The following is a 15,672-nucleotide window of genomic DNA, read 5'->3' as shown; positions in this document are numbered from 1 at the left end:
GACTATATAACCAGCCTCCACGTGACACCTCGCCTGTAAGTCTAGCAGGTTTCTTAGGTTCAGCTTGTCCAAATCTGAGCTGCATATACACCTCCTAATTCATTTGCTTCTATACTTTCCTCTACTTCAACTAATGGAAACTCCACTCTTGCAGTTGTTCAGGCCAAAAACTTTGGTGTGACTTTTGATTCTTTTCTTATATACCACCCCATCTGGCCCGTCATCAAGCCCTGTCACTCTACTTCCACTGAATTCGACACCTTCTCACCACGTTCACTACTACCACCCTGGTCTGAGGCTCCACCACTTCTTGCTCACATGACTGCAACAGCCTCCTAAATGGACTGCTTGCTTCTGCTGGTGCACTCCTGCACTCTCTAACAGAGTGATCCTGTTCAAATATAATCAGACCAGTCATGTCAGTCTTCTTCTAAAAACCTTCTAATGGTCCCTCACATAGAGTAAAAGCCGAGGTCCTCACCATGACTGATGATGCCCTATATAAAAATGTTCCCATTAGCTTCCTTACTTCCTCTCCACCTATTCTCCATCCCTGGTTCTATTTAATCCAGCCACACTAGCTAGCCTCCTTGGTGTTCCTAGAATGTGCCAGGCGCACCCACTTTGGGTCTTTGTATTTCCTATTCTTCCCATTGGCAGTACTTTTCTCCCATATAAATGTATAGCCAGCTCCTTCATTTCTTTAAGGTCTTTATTCAAAAGCCACCTCATCTAAAATTTCAACCCTGCTGCCAACATTTCATATTCTCCTTATTTTATTTTTCCTCCAAGCATTTACTCTTATCTAACATACCATATATTGTACCTATTTATTTTGCTTATTATCTGTCTCACCTACTAAAATATAAGCCCCTCAAGGGCAGGGATTTTAATCTAATCTATTTGGTTTTCTATTATATCCTCAGCATATAAAACAGTGTCTGGCACGGAAGAGGCTCAATCAGTATCTGCTTAATTAATGCATGTATCCTGAAGTACATATTAAAATTAAAATTTAAATAGAAGATGTTTAAAATGAGTGATGTGGTTACTCTTTTTCTATGGGAACACATCTTCGAAATAATAAGGATAGTTAGTGGAAAAATAATTCAATATATCAACGTCTGATAGCCAAAATTTCTAGGAATTTATTAAATTTGTAAAGGAAAATGATTCATTAGCTTTCACTGCCCATAAGCAAATTATTCACAGTCATTTTAATTTCAGGATTGTGCTTGTCCTGAGCACGACTCTACGACCATCTTTTTCTAGCACTATTTTATGTGTGCACATAGGTTACAAACTAAAACCACCACTGGCTCATCATAAGAAAGATAAATATGTCACAAAGGTTAACAAATGCCAATGTATCATCTGTTGTTTATATTCTCTTGAGGCCAAGATAGTGTCTTTGGAATAAGAAAGATCTAGATGTGAATCTTGGCTCTGCCACTCCACCAACTGTGTAACTTCAGGTACATGACTATTCTGAGTGGTTTTTTTTGTGTATAAATGGAGGCAATATCTATTTCATGAAAGAACTGGGCAGATGGTATAGTGCTTAACACAAAGTAGGCACCCGATAAATATTGCTACCCTGTATCTCCAACTATGATAGATAATTAGGATAACTCTATATGGTTTTGAAAACAAAATTATTTTGTAGGACTGGCTGTTCCCGAAAGGTTGCTCACTCATCAGTCTGGACTCCCCACACCATTCAGAATGGGATTATAAAATTATCAACAGTTGAGACACTCATACATGCAGTTTATTGACTGACTAAGCTTGCTTAGGTTATGAGCCACTCACCTAAATAGCCTTGGGTCTTTTTCTGTAGTGCAGTAACTGGGCAGTCTTTATGAGCTAACAGTAGCTGTTTCAACTGAGCCACCTCATTGCGTAGCAACGTGACTTCGTTCTGAAGAGAGAGCGGAAAAGAAGAGCATCAAGAAAATGCATCCTCCACCCATGAGCCCCCAGTAGCTGTTCCCACAGTGAGGACAGAATGCTGCCTGGATTTTCTCCCCTGAATCTGGGAGACGCCTGATCCCACAAGGCTTCAGACAGCTCAGGGCCAGTATAGTCATGAATTCAGTGACAGGAGCTGCTTACACTGAAAAGTAGGGATTTTTTTTTTTTTTTAAGATTTTATTTATTCATGAGACAGAGAGAGAGACAGAGAGAGAGACAGAGAAGGAGAGGCAGAGATACAGGCAGAGGGAGAAGCAGGCTCCATGCAGGGAGCCGGATGTGGGACTTGATCCCAGGGCCCCAGAATCAGGCCCCGGGCTGAAGGCGGTGCTAAACTACTGAGCCACTCGGGCTGCCCAAATGTAAGGATTTATAATAGAAACATTACTCCTATTTAGGATAAAATAATCATACCAAAATTAATAATGCATATGTCCTTTGACTAAGAAAGCTTATTTCCAGAAATCTATTTAATAAAACCACCTACTCAAGTGCATACAATGTTAACTAAGGCATTGCTGTTCTGGCAAAAAATTAAAAACACTGTAAAAATCTGTACCTTATAATACAACCACACTATACAATGTACTACCATACAGCTATTTTTAAAAAAATGAAGTAAATCCTTTATACACATGGTCATATTTCCAGGGAATATGATCAACCTATTTATGTTAAAACAAACACATAGTCCCTCCCTGACTAGTCCATAAAAATTATAAGTGAAAAAAAAATTTACAAATACATATATGTCTGGTAGGTATACACCAAACGTATTCATAGGAAAGAGTAAGACTGGAAAAGACATACTGAAGAGGAACTTTGTTTTTGTTCTATACATTTGTGTGTGCATGTAACTATACACATGTTATATACAGAAATATATTCATATATACCTTTGCAATGAAATATTTTAATAAGTAATCAAAAGAAAGGAAAATAATATTCAAAAAATATCTGGATTATAAGTTTTCTATTTGTGCTCATGGGGTTTTTTCTTTTTTTTTTTTAAGCTGCATTATCTGGGGCAAATACATTTCCCTTTAGGTGTTCCATGACCCCAGTCAGATTCTACTGATGACCTAAAAGAGTACCCTGGGGCGATGAATCTAATTCCTTCCATTCAAATGGGTCTGTGGATGATTCAGACTCTAGCAGCAGGTTTGGGAGTAGATGGTGAGTGTCTTTTCCAACCCCTGGGGAAAAGACATCAATTTTGACTGTTATGAGTTTCTTTCTGCATTCCTCCTGGTACATCTTCTGGATCTGTCCTAAAGAATTACCATCTTCTATTATTATATTGTTTCACTTTTTTCTGATTCATTCTCTCTTTCCAGGTTCATCAATCCCAATAATCACCCAGGACCCACTCACACTCAGCTGAATGTTCTGAGAAGTGAGTTCCTCTGCCTTCTTCTCTAGGGAGGACACCCAGAGCTTCCGCTTTTGACGGCAGCGGGAGGCTGCAGCCCGGTTACGCTCCAGAAAACGCTGCCGCCGTTCATCAGGATCTTCATCCACTGTGCGTCGCCTTCTCCCTCCAGTGCTAGGAGTGGGCTGGGCTGGTGAGACCTGGGGTTCAGGAAGGAAGAGGGGTTACCTGAAGGGAACTTTCCAAATTAAACCTGATGTCAGTTAGGTTAGTAAGCTCTGTTAAAGATCTGGTAAAGGTGTACCAGTCTCTGCAAGCAGAGCAAGTCTCATCACTATGCCCCTGAGTTTCTTTTCTGTCTACCTCCCATCTCCTTCCAGTCTTCTCAGCCCCATACTAAGACAAGCCACAACTCAGGTGGGAACTGATAATTTCTGAGACAGGTAGGGCAAGATGAAATGAGCATCACTTTTTGTTTCTTAACAAAAGGGAATCTTGTCAGTGGAGAAATCATAATGAGGGCTGGGTGTCAGGGGAACTTTTAAGGAGGCTAGAATAAAAATATTTGAGATTCACTGATCTGGAAAACAATATACACAAACAACTGAATGCTACAAGTTTCAGAAAATGAGAAAAGATTTTACTACCAGTGAAATACTGGCTATCACAGAGAGATATGGATTAGTACATCCTTATTTATATCAGCAATCACCCTCTCCACCTTGTTTGTTCTGTTGGTTTTTATTTATTTGTTTATTATTTTTAATATTCTGTTGGTTTTTAAACAAAAAATCATTTTTAATCCCTTTATAATTGGTGATATAAAACTACCTTTAGTCTTTAAACTTGAGGCTGATGTTCTCTGTCACTACAGTACTTCTGGATCATCCTCCCTTTCTATTAGCTGGTATGTGTTCAGAGAAGATAGACCAACTTTATAATAGCAGCCAAACTTAAAATGCAGAAAGGTCAGCCATCTGTATAAAAGAAACTATATAATGTAAAACAATGCCAAAAATAAATTCTTCCTGGATCTGTTGCTATCAGAGAATATATGTATTAGTAGTTTCCAAGTGCCAAAGCTCACATCAGTTGCATGAGAATAAGCATAAACTTATAAAAAACAATCTTATACTCTACTTTAGGCCCTACTAATTTATGTTCTCCATTAATACAGATAATCAGGGCAGCCCGGGTGGCTCAGTGGTTTAGCGTTGCCTTCAGCCCGGGGCCTGATCCTAAAGACCCGGGATTGAGTTCCACATCGGGCTCCCTGCCTGGAGCCTGCTTTTCCCTCTGCTTGTGTCTTTGCCTCTCTCTCTCTGTGTGTCTGTCTCTCATGAATGAATAAATAAAATCTTAAAAAAAATACAGATAATCAAGAGATAATTTTATTTATTTGCATTAATATTATCTCTCCCAAAAGAAAAAAAAGAAGACGAAATTTAAAACTCAATTTAATGAGCTGGAGGCCCTGGGTCATTGCTTCTTACTGTACCACGGGAAGTTCATACTAATTCTTCTGAGATTTTCAATTTCCTCTTTGTCCTGAGCTCAATGGAGCACATGTAAAGACCGGTGCTTTAGGGGAATGGGGAAGGAAAACAGTAGGTTCCTATTCTCTCACAGTAACTCAGTAGCTTATGCAGGGAATAGAGGCGAAAGAGCACCAAGAGAAAGAAGGGAAGAATGAGAAAGGAATCAGCAGTGACTGAAAAGGAAGTCATGTCATTTTCTTAAGAGGGACAGCAGTACAACACAGACAAGGTGGCTACTGCTTCACCATCTCCAGGGACTGGCACTGGAAGGGGTTATAGGAGGGAGGGCAAGCTTAGCTTGCAACAAGAAAACTCAAATGAAGGCCTTTTTTGTTGGCCAAGCTTTAAGGCAGCATATGGCCACTAAATGTTAGGACATGTGGTGGTAACTGACGAAGCAGGTGGTGACATCAGAAAAAGGGGCTGGACAAAGATTTAATTCTAGAAACCCATCTCAGGTTGTTGTCACCTGTCCAGCGCAGATACTATAAAAACTAAGGCCTATTTAGTTTTCAAAAGCTTATGAAAACTGAGGCTTCCCTGAGAGAAGAATAGGGCATATAAATGGGACTGTTCTCGCTTTATTAAGACTTTCATTTCTTTGTGCTAAAAAGGGAGTAAATTGGTAAGGAAAGATATTTTATTATGTCTGCTTACTGAGCCATCTTAGTACTGTGACATCACCTTTTACTAACATATTGTCATTATTCAATGTTTGCTACAAAACCTAATTGGGTAAGTTTTTTTGGTTTTTGGCTTTTGCCCTTTTTTGGTTTATTTTTTGTAAGACTTACTACATGGGAAAGAGACTAGAGGAGCCTCCTTTGGTACATGAGTGGCCTGAGTGAGGGTCTGTCACATTTCAGAGGGTCCTGCAAATATGTCATTCATATGTAGAAAAAAACAAAATACAAAAATTGAGACCTCCTCTGTGCTAGCACTACATGACCCAGCTTGTCTGACGTAAATATCACAGAAGAGTGGATAAAGACTGGTGCCTTTTGCTACTGTCAAACTGTTCACGAGAACCAGAGCACAAGATGCCCAGAAGATTAAACCTGCTCTTCTGTAATTTTTCTGCTCCTTGAAAAACAAAAATGACATAAGTAATGGTGACACAGTGGGCTCCCTGGTCCAAGGGCCCAACTCACCTGTGGCTGGGCAGGGGATGGAGCATCAGGGTGCTGGATGAGGATCTGGCTCTGCTCAGGACGGGCTGTCACCATGGTGCTGGCGGTACCTACCACCATTCCACATCCACCATTGATTGAAGATACCTGGTGGGTTAGGGTGGCTTTTAGTCTCTGTGGGGAAAAATAATAAAAAATAGCTTGTCAAGGGTGAGGTTCTATCAAAGGTGAGAAGAGTGGGCTTCGATTTTAATACTGACCTTACAAATCACTAAAATTTCCATGCCAATTTGCCCTTAACAGAGGAATTAAAAGAAAATGACAGGGAGAATGTGCACCTGGATCCCTAAAATGCCTACTCTGTTCCTTGGCTTTCATCCTGGGCACAGTTGGAGAGTGGGGGTTGTTGAAGTAATAGAGTCCAGATGAAAGCTCTCTCCTGGAACCCAGCCAGGTGCTGGTTACGCAGCTATTCACCTCTTGGCCAGCTCTCCTGCCCACTCATCCACCCTCCATCTGTCACCCTGGAACTGAAACAGCAAGCATTCCACTCCAAACAATCTGTGCTGCCTCTTTTCACTGCCATGGTCTATGTACCAGGCTCTAAAGGTGGAAGAGAGGAGATAGGAGTCATGAATCAGGGTCTTTTCTTCTCCAGACCCCACAACAGGGTATCTTTAGCTTTGCAAGCCCCAGAAAGTTTCTTTGCTTGGCTCACTTGAAAAACCTAGATTGGTAACACTTCTTTTGAAAGGGCCAATATTACCCATATTGCCCCAAGCTGGGATGTACTCACCATCTTGGCTTCTGATGGCATAGGGTGGCCAGAGGGAGAAATGGAACCACTGCTGTTAACTGGTGGGCCAGGGATACCAGGAATGTTGGGCACCATAGACACAGGTCTGGCCAGCTGGATCAAGACAAGGAAGAAAAACCAGAAGGGAACATAATACTAGTGGTGAAGCAACAGCTTCCCAAAACGAAGTGCTTTGGAGGTTGGCATGTCAGGGCCTGTTCTATGCAATGTGTCCATAGGGTGTAGAGGGACAGCCTGGGAAATACCTTTCCCCGTGGAGCGCTGCAGGGTAGGGAATCTAATCCTTCAGTGCTGTGACAATTTCTAGGGGAACTGCTGGAGCTGTATCTTAAGGAAAGTGGTGGGCAATGTGGGAGGTGCTAAGTGCCAAGTGAACCAACCAATCAGCAGGCTGGCAAGATCAATTCCTAGACCAGGAGCCAATTGTCCAGATGAGTCTTTGTCTAGTGTTACACAGTGCTGGATTGGCAGAGGTTAGTGAAGAGTTTAGGCAGGCTGCCATGCTCAACTAATACAGACCAGAGCCCACGTTTCCCTGGGGCTCATGTGTGTTTATGAGCATTCAGGTGGAAGGGAGGGATTAATGTGACGGTAGGGTTGGCTGCCCCAACTACAGAGCTCACCGATATAACAGAAGGCATCTGTACTGGAGGCCCTGGCAGCACAGGCATGGTCTGTCCATTAGCAAGATGCATGACGAGAGGGAGGGAGCCAGTGGGAGACCTGAGGAGACATGAAGTGAAATGCTCATCACACAGACCCTTTTGTCCATGGATCTTCATTCTATAATCACAGCAGATTGCCCAGGCTTCTCTAGTTAGGGAAGCTACAGGACAACACTGTAAAACCTTGACGCCCTCATGAAGGTGGAAAAACTAGGGAATGCTACCTACCTTGCTTTATAAATGCTGAGAAATGGTAAGATCTTTACACCTTGCAAATTAAGCAAACACCACTGAATTCAAATGGGTGGGAAGCTAATCCTATTAAGATTTCAGAACAATTAGGGCAGCGCTCAGCGGTAGCTAGCGCCTTCGGCCCAGGGCGTGATCCTGGGGTCCTGGGATCCCATGTCAGGGTCCCGGCATAGAGCCTGCTTCTTCTTCTGCCTGTGTCTCTGCCTCTCTCTCTCTGTGTCTCTCATTAATAAATAAATAAAATCTTAAAAAAAAAACAGATTTCAGAACATCTTTTTCTTTTTAAAGATTTTATTTATTCATGACACACACACACACACACACACACACACACACACACACACAGAGAGGCAGAGACACAGGCAGAGGGAGAAGCAGGCTTCCTGGGGAGCCTGATGGGGGACTCGATCCCTGGACCCTGGGATCATGAGCCAAAGGCAGATGCTTAACCACTGAGCCACCTAAGCGTCGCACTTCCTAAAGTTTTAAGGATTCTTCTTTTAGATCAAGGAAATATTAAATCTCCAAATTCAGGAAGTATTGTCTCTGAACAAATACTTGCCTGTCTACTAATAAGGTTTGTAAGGGAGATTTCTGCTTATGGGGGGAAATTTTATTTTGAAAGACAATCTTACTGACTTGTATCCTTTGAGTATTCAGAAACAGTCCCTGTCTTTTACCAAGTTTAAAAAGGCTCAGGCTTCACTGTTTCTCCCTGCTTTACTTACCCCAGTTGCCTGTTAGATGGTGGAGCCTGTGTGATGACAGAAGTTGGGGACGGAAGGGTTGGGTGAAGGGGGTCATAGCCCAAGTGGAGAGGCAGGGAGCCAGGGCGCACGATGGTAGGTGTGGGGGTAGAGATCACGACAGGCTTTGGGGTCATCTCCTGAGGAAAAGAGACCAAAAGATCACAAAACGCTATAAATGGCATTGTATAAACGGCACTGTATAAAGGTAAAATATAGTACAAATCTACTGGATAGTGACTCATGTAAATCACACCCTGACTCTATCATGATCATGGACCCATACTTCACTCACCCATTCTACAGGAATGCCGAGTTAAGGCTTTTTGGCTATCTCCCTTTCAGGGATGACTGCTATGTGAAAGAAATGAGAGTTGGAAAATATCGTGAAATATTTATATAAGCACTGTAGTGCCATATAAGTTCCATATAAGTTCCAAGGACTGTCATAATTTTTCACAGGCTCTACATTCTCAATCCAAATTTGATGCCTGAGTGTCCTCTGATCTCTAATGAGAAAAGGCAGGGTGTAAGACTGGTGATAAAGCAACCCAATATGTTCTACAGACACATCACCCCACTTTTTTTAAGTAGCCTCCATGCCCAATGTGGGGCTTGAATTCATGACCCCAAGATCGAGTCACTCACTCTACTGACTGAGCCAGCCAGGCACCCTCAGACAGATCCCTTTTAAAGAGACTATGAAGTTTGAATAATGGTCATGTTGTAATAAAACAAACTGCTTCCCACTGTTAACTTGTTTAGGATCTTAGTTGCTAGCAGCCACCCTGGTCCTCATGCACCTCTAGACAACCTTTAGGACCTGGTCCTGATGAAAACGGGAGAGAGGAGGGACAGCTGTAATGTTTATGGAGGAGGTGGTTTGGAGAAATTATCAAACTAAATTTAGAAGGAAGTAAAATGAGGTACAGATGCTCTCTCCACAGTGGACACTAAAAATAATAACCCCAGGTTGAGCAGTAGAGACTGGAAAGAGGCATGAGGGGGCTTCTGAGGTTCTGATAATATCTGGGTGCTGGTTACACAGGTTGTAAACTGTGAAAATTCAGTGAGCTGTGTACTCACAATTCATGCACTTTTCTGTATGTATGCTGTATTTCAGTACATTTATAAAAAAAACACTACTTCATAAAAAGTTTCCTTTAAAAAAAATAATACTCAGAATCCTAGTGGATTTTCTCTTTGAGTCACTAGAAGACTTCCTTCTAAGAAGATTTTTTTCCAAAATTATTTAATGTCCAATTTATGAATTACACAATTTTTTTCCCCACTTAATAACTGAAGTACAGGGGTACCTGTGTGGTGCAGTCAGTTGGGTGGCTGACTCTTGGTTTTGGCTCAGGTCATGATCTCAGGCTTGTGAGATCAAGCCCCACAGGCCCCAGGTGAGCCTGTTTGGGATTCTCTCTCTCCCTCTGCCCCTCCCCACTCCTGTCTCTCAAAAAAAACCAAAAACCAAAAAACAAACCCAAAACCAAAATACCCCAAATAATTGAAGTACAACATACATAAAGTACATTATTCTAAAGGATACAACTAAATGACTTTATATATGTAAAGTCAAGACAGAGCCCATTTCCAGCGCCCTAGAATGTTTTCCTATGTCCCTTCCCATTCCCTTTTGAGTTCTATCATCATGAAATAGTTTTGCCTCTTCTTGAACCTGATGTAAACAGGTCCTGTGTGTACTTTCATGTCTGAATTTTGTTATTGTTTTTCAATATAATGTTTGTGGGGTTCACCCACATTGCTGTGTATATCACTAGTTCATTCTTTTTTAATGCCATGTGGTATTCCATTTTATTTTATTTACTTCTAGAGAGGGGGGGGTGGGAGGGGGCAAAGAGAGAGAGAGACTTCATCAGGCTCTATGACCAGTGTGACATGGGGTTTGATCTCATGACCCTGAGATCACAATCTGAGCCGAAACCAAGAGTCAGATGCTTGACTGACTGAGCCACCTAGGCACCCCTAGTATTCCATTTTAGAAGTATACCACTATTTATTTATTTATTTATTTATTTATTTATTCATTCATTCATTCATTCATTCATTCATTCATTCTCTTGTTGATGAACAGTTTTTGACGAATACAGCTATTATGAGCATTTTAATATGCTTTGATACAGTGGACACATGCACTAATTTCACTTCCATGTAGACTCAGAAGTAGAACTGCTGGGTCAGAGAATAGATATAATTTATACAAATCTTCTAAATAATGAACATTATTTAAATATAATCAATCCTGTATCACACATTATGCAACTATTGAATCAAAACTTAATCTACCTACCAATTAACATTTGGGATAATTTTTTTTCTTTAGGATTTTATTTATTTGAGAGAGAAAGCACGTGCAAGAAAGCAAAAGGAGCCGAGGGAGAGAGAATATGAAGCAGACTCCCCACTGAGAACAGAGTCCAATGTGGGAATTGATCCCATGACCCTGAGATCATGACCTGAGCTGGACACCTGAAGTTGGACATTTAATCAGTGGAGCCATCTAGGCGCCTCTGGGATAATTAATTCTTAGTAGATAATTTACCTTTTCCTTGAGTGGCGGGGAGCAGGGACTAGAGGCAGGGCTATCAGGTGGGGATGAGTCTACCTCCACTGGCTCTTCTTCTTTGATTTTGATGTCTGGTGTGGAAGGCAAAGACATGTCAAGGGGCCCAGCAGCAGCCTGTTAAAAGAGAGAAATAAGCATAGTTCAACCCCACGAGTCCCTACAGGCTGAATCAAAATCTTTCCAGTTAAAATACGAGGAAATATGCTTTCTCCCCCGCCTCCCGCCTTTTTTTAAAGTAGGCTCCACACCCAACGTACGGCTTGAACTCACAATCCTGAGATCAAGAGTTGCATATTCTACTGACTGAGCCAGCCAAGTGCACTGAGGAAAAATACTTCAAAGTTCAGTCCTCAAAGAACTGAACTGCAAGTCAAAGAACTAGGGAACCTAGGTTTCATGTATAACTCTGGCCAGATCGTTTTAACTTCTTTGAACTTGTTTTTCTTTTCTAAAAAAGAATCTCAAAAATCTTTTAGATTTTTCTAAAATCTTTTTTTTAAAGGTTTTATTTATTTGAGAAAGTGGGCAAGAACATGAGCAGGGGGAAGGGCAGAAGGAGAGAGAGACGCAGACTCCCTCCTGAGCAGGGAGCCCGATGTGGGGCTTGATCCCAGAACCCAGGGATCATGACTCGAGCCGAACGTGGCTGCTTAACAGACTGAGCTACCCAGGCACCCCAGAACTTCTGTTTTTCTAACTGTAAAATGGAAATAATGTGTGCTTCACCACAGTGATACTTATAAAGATCCTAAAAGGGAAAAAACAAAAAAACAAAAAAACCCCACAACACTTATAATGTTTATAAAGACGCTGAAAGACAAAAAAAAAAAAAAAAAAAAAGGCATTTAAATCCATGCAAATATTATAATTATACCATTTTTCAGGAAAGTAAAATGATTCCTGAATCCAGTGCTTGGCTATTTCCAACCAGCTCTGCTAGCCACTGCAGGACCATGAGCACTTTTTCTGACAACCAGAAGGACTATTACCCAAGTATCAAAAGCAAACAAAGATAAATTAGCTATTGAAGTACTATAAATAAGATAGGAAAGATCTATTCTGGGGAACTTCCCATGCTTGATGGTGATTTCATCCCAAAATCTGGTGTTAGAGGCTAGAAGTTAGGAAGCTAGAGTTTTGGGATAATAAAGAAAAGAAACGCTGGTCATTTGATCAGTTAAAGAAATTAGAACTTGGTCCTCGAAGCCGGACTGGGGAACACCAGAAAGGAGAGAGAATACTTTCCTGGCAGTGGTGAATCACTTCACAGAACTGTAGAGCCATAAATGGCTTTGCAGGGAACCATAAACCATCTGAGATGACGGCCCTGACACCACATCATGACAGGAGGGCTGGCACTGCAGTTTAGTTTCATGACAAGGTAGATCCTTTGTTCTATTTTTTCCATATCTTAGGCTTCTTGGTGAAAGAGGAGCTTGTTTCTAACTCTCCCCTGGCTACCTTAATCCCTAGGAAATCTTGGTAGTTGAACAAACTGAAGATAATTTGGCATCTACTACATTAGAGAAGGTGGTAATGGTTCTTTCTCTCCAATCTGATGGGGGTGAGCAATGGCAAAGATGCTTTCATTTCTGCCCTCATTTTTCCTACATCATGGAGATGTTGGGCCCAATTCAGCTAATTCTGAGATCCCTGAGGTCAGAGGGTAGTAGGAAGGAGAGGTCTCTAAGTAAACAGAACCACAGGTTTAAAACCCCTTAGGGGCATCTCCTAGAAAAGCTGTGGTTCAGTGAAATTTTAGACTCAGTCAACATTCCTGGGCACAATCTTCTACTGAATCTGTTCTTCTCATCAAGGGGAGGGAAAGACCACCCTTGTACAGGCAGAAAGGAATACCGAGATGCTCAATGAGTAAAGGCCTGACCAACTACGAATGGCCTCCCAGAAGTGTCAACTGAGTTAAAATGTCAGTAGAAAAGACTTCAAGCTTTTTTTTTTTTTAATTTTTTTTTTTTTATGATAGTCACACAGAGAGAGAGAGAGGCAGAGACATAGGTAGAGGGAGAAGCAGGCTCCATGTACCAGGAGCCCAACGTGGGATTCGATCCCGGGTCTCCAGGATCGCGCCCTGGGCCAAAGGCAGGCGCCAAACCGCTGCGCCACCCAGGGATCCCAGACTTCAAGCTTTTAAAGGGAGATTAATTTTCTTGAATTTGGAAACACTGGGTGGCGCAGCGGTTTGGCGCCTGCCTTTGGCCCAGGGCGCGATCCTGGAGACCCGGGATCGAATCCCACGTCGGGCTCCTGGTACATGGAGCCTGCTTCTCCCTCTACCTATGTCTCTGCCTCTCTCTCTCTCTGTGTGACTATCATAAATAAATAAAAATTTAAAAAAATTTTTTTCTTGAATTTGCCTATGAGTTTGATTTTTTTTTATTTTTTAAAGATTTTATTTATTTATTCATGAGAGATACACACACACACACACACAGAGAGAGAGAGAAAGAGAGAGAGAGAGAGAGAGAGAGAGAGACACACACACACACACACACAGGCAGAGGGAGAAGCAGGCTCCATGCAAGGAGCCTGATGTGGGACTCGATCCTGGGTCTCCAGGATCACGCCATGGGCTGAAGGTGGCGCTAAACCACTGAGCCAGCCACCTGGGCTGCCCTGAGTTTGATTTTAAAGCACCTGTGTTCTGGTGGAAACAATCTGACTGATTTCTTGGTCTACCGGAGAGGAGAAATAATGGTGGGGTGGGGTGGGGTGGCAGTGGGCGGGTAGGGAAGCTATAAAATAAAATTATACCATATAGGTTGAAGTCGCTGAGAGATGAGAGACTGGAGTCTCTAAAGAAAATAGTGATGAGGGATCCCTGAGTGGCTCAGAGGCTGAGCTCCTGCCTTCGGCCCAGGGCCTGATTCTGGAGTCCCAGGATCGATTCCCACATCAGGCTCCCTGCATGGAGCCTGCTTCTCACTCTGCCTGTGTCTCTGCCTCTCTCTCTCTCTCTGTGTCTCTCATGAATAAATAAATAAAATCTTTAAAAAAGAAAATAGTGATGAGAAGACTATGGCTAGGCCAGCCATTTGAAAGTAGAATTACAAATAGAAGCCATTGGATTTCCCTGCTTTCTTTCAGTTGGAGGGAGATAGCAGGAATCGAAGTTCAGAGGAAGCTATGAAACTTGGAAAAACCTCCAGTGATAAGGACACCTTATCTTGCATTCTTACAATTACAATTTAAGCTGGACCAAAAAACTCATGCACAACTCTCTTATTTATCTGCTCTCTTCTTCTTAAAAGGAAAGAGCTCAGAATATGAAGGGATTCTAACATTTTAATCCTCTACAATAACTATACTAAGTGGCCTAAATATAGTTGAACACCTTGTGATAGCTTCCACCTGCTGGTCCTATTTCTCCCTCTGGGCCAGAGAGTAGGTTTAACCCCTCTTTTACATGAAAACTCTTCACATGTTTGAAGACTACAATTTTGTTCACCTTAAAACTTCTCTTCCTCAGTTTCTTTATGTGTTCCCAAAGTGATGTAATTTCTAGTTCTTTTACCATCCTGGTTGATCTCCTTTGGAATGCATGAAGAATACCTTTCTTTAAGTTTAATGTCGTGAATATTATTAGAAAGCTACCTGAAGGTAAGAGCTATATACATTGAAACAAAGAAGTGTCAAAATTCAAGAAGAGTTTGTTGATTGGCTGACTCAGTGAAAACAGTCTAGGTGAAAAGTCTGATTAGCTCAGAAGAAAGTGAGAGATTTGACCCAAAAACATGTTATCTCACAGAATCTGAGTAATTCATAATCTTTTAACATCCTTAAGATACTCAGAAGATAAATAAATTTTTAAAAAAAGAGATTACTGCAGATGCCTGGGTGGATCAGTGGTTGAGTGTATGCCTTTGGCTGAGGACATGATCCCAGAGTCCCAGGATCGAGTTCCACATCGGGCTTCCTGCATGGAGCCTGCTTCTCCCTCTGCCTGTGTCTCTGCCTCTCTCTCTGTGTGTCTCTCATGAATAAATAAATAAAATCTTAAAAAATAAAATAAAATAAAATAAAAAATTTTAAAAAAATAAAAAGGAGATTACTGAACTAATGCTCCACTGAAAGGGCAAGAAGCCTAATTTTTGGTAAAGACAGACTTGTGCTGATCTATCACCTGGACCTGAAGATGTGGAACACTGACTTGGATTAGTGGGAACTGTCTGGTTCTAAAGAATAGTCCATCATTTTGTGATCTAACTGATTAAGCAAATTATCCCAGGGCACAATGAAAATAGCCTCCATCTGAACACTGCCAGTTTGTCAGCAAAAATCCCGCCTCTTGCCTTTTTTTCCTCCTCATCTGCAGCTTTCTTGAATTCATGTTCAAAGGAGCTAGCTAATTCATTGAAGAGCCCCACCTCCTCACAATTCTTCAGGAATCTAGTCGGAGTAGGAGTTTGATCTGCAGACATGGAAAAAAAAAAAAAAGGAAACTTTATTTTAGTTTTGACCTGAAATTAAAACTTGACAATATATAGAAAACACATTTTTATCTTTCTATTTGGAAAGAGTCTCTGTGTTAGGGCAAATTTGCTTTTGTGGAGCTCGAGTAGGTGAA

The 15,672-nt window shown here is 41.5% G+C and overlaps 1 protein-coding gene across 14 annotated transcripts in view; it reads right to left on the bottom strand.

The window, feature by feature from the left end:
• LOC112921186 (cyclic AMP-dependent transcription factor ATF-7) overlaps positions 1 to 15,672 on the bottom strand; it is a 93,180-nt gene that overhangs the window by 6,827 nt on the left and 70,681 nt on the right. For 12 of the 14 annotated variants that reach the window (XM_026000445.2, XM_026000446.2, XM_072765167.1 and 9 more), the window contains 8 exons: positions 15,398 to 15,516; positions 11,064 to 11,201; positions 8,477 to 8,634; positions 7,455 to 7,554; positions 6,811 to 6,924; positions 6,036 to 6,188; positions 3,349 to 3,546; positions 1,813 to 1,921 (listed from right to left, as the gene is read on the bottom strand). In XM_026000445.2, the coding sequence (XP_025856230.1) occupies positions 1,813 to 1,921; positions 3,349 to 3,546; positions 6,036 to 6,188; positions 6,811 to 6,924; positions 7,455 to 7,554; positions 8,477 to 8,634; positions 11,064 to 11,201; positions 15,398 to 15,516 (1,089 nt within the window). The remainder of the gene's footprint in view (positions 1 to 1,812; positions 1,922 to 3,348; positions 3,547 to 6,035; positions 6,189 to 6,810; positions 6,925 to 7,454; positions 7,555 to 8,476; positions 8,635 to 11,063; positions 11,202 to 15,397; positions 15,517 to 15,672) is intronic. The other 2 variants (XM_072765175.1, XM_072765176.1) reach the window with 1 other exon arrangement.

Source organism: Vulpes vulpes, chromosome 8 (assembly GCF_048418805.1).
Source record: "Vulpes vulpes isolate BD-2025 chromosome 8, VulVul3, whole genome shotgun sequence".
NCBI classification, from domain to species: Eukaryota; Metazoa; Chordata; class Mammalia; order Carnivora; family Canidae; genus Vulpes; species Vulpes vulpes.
Note: the sequence above shows the minus strand (reverse complement) of the source record. Positions and strands in the feature narration are given on the sequence as shown.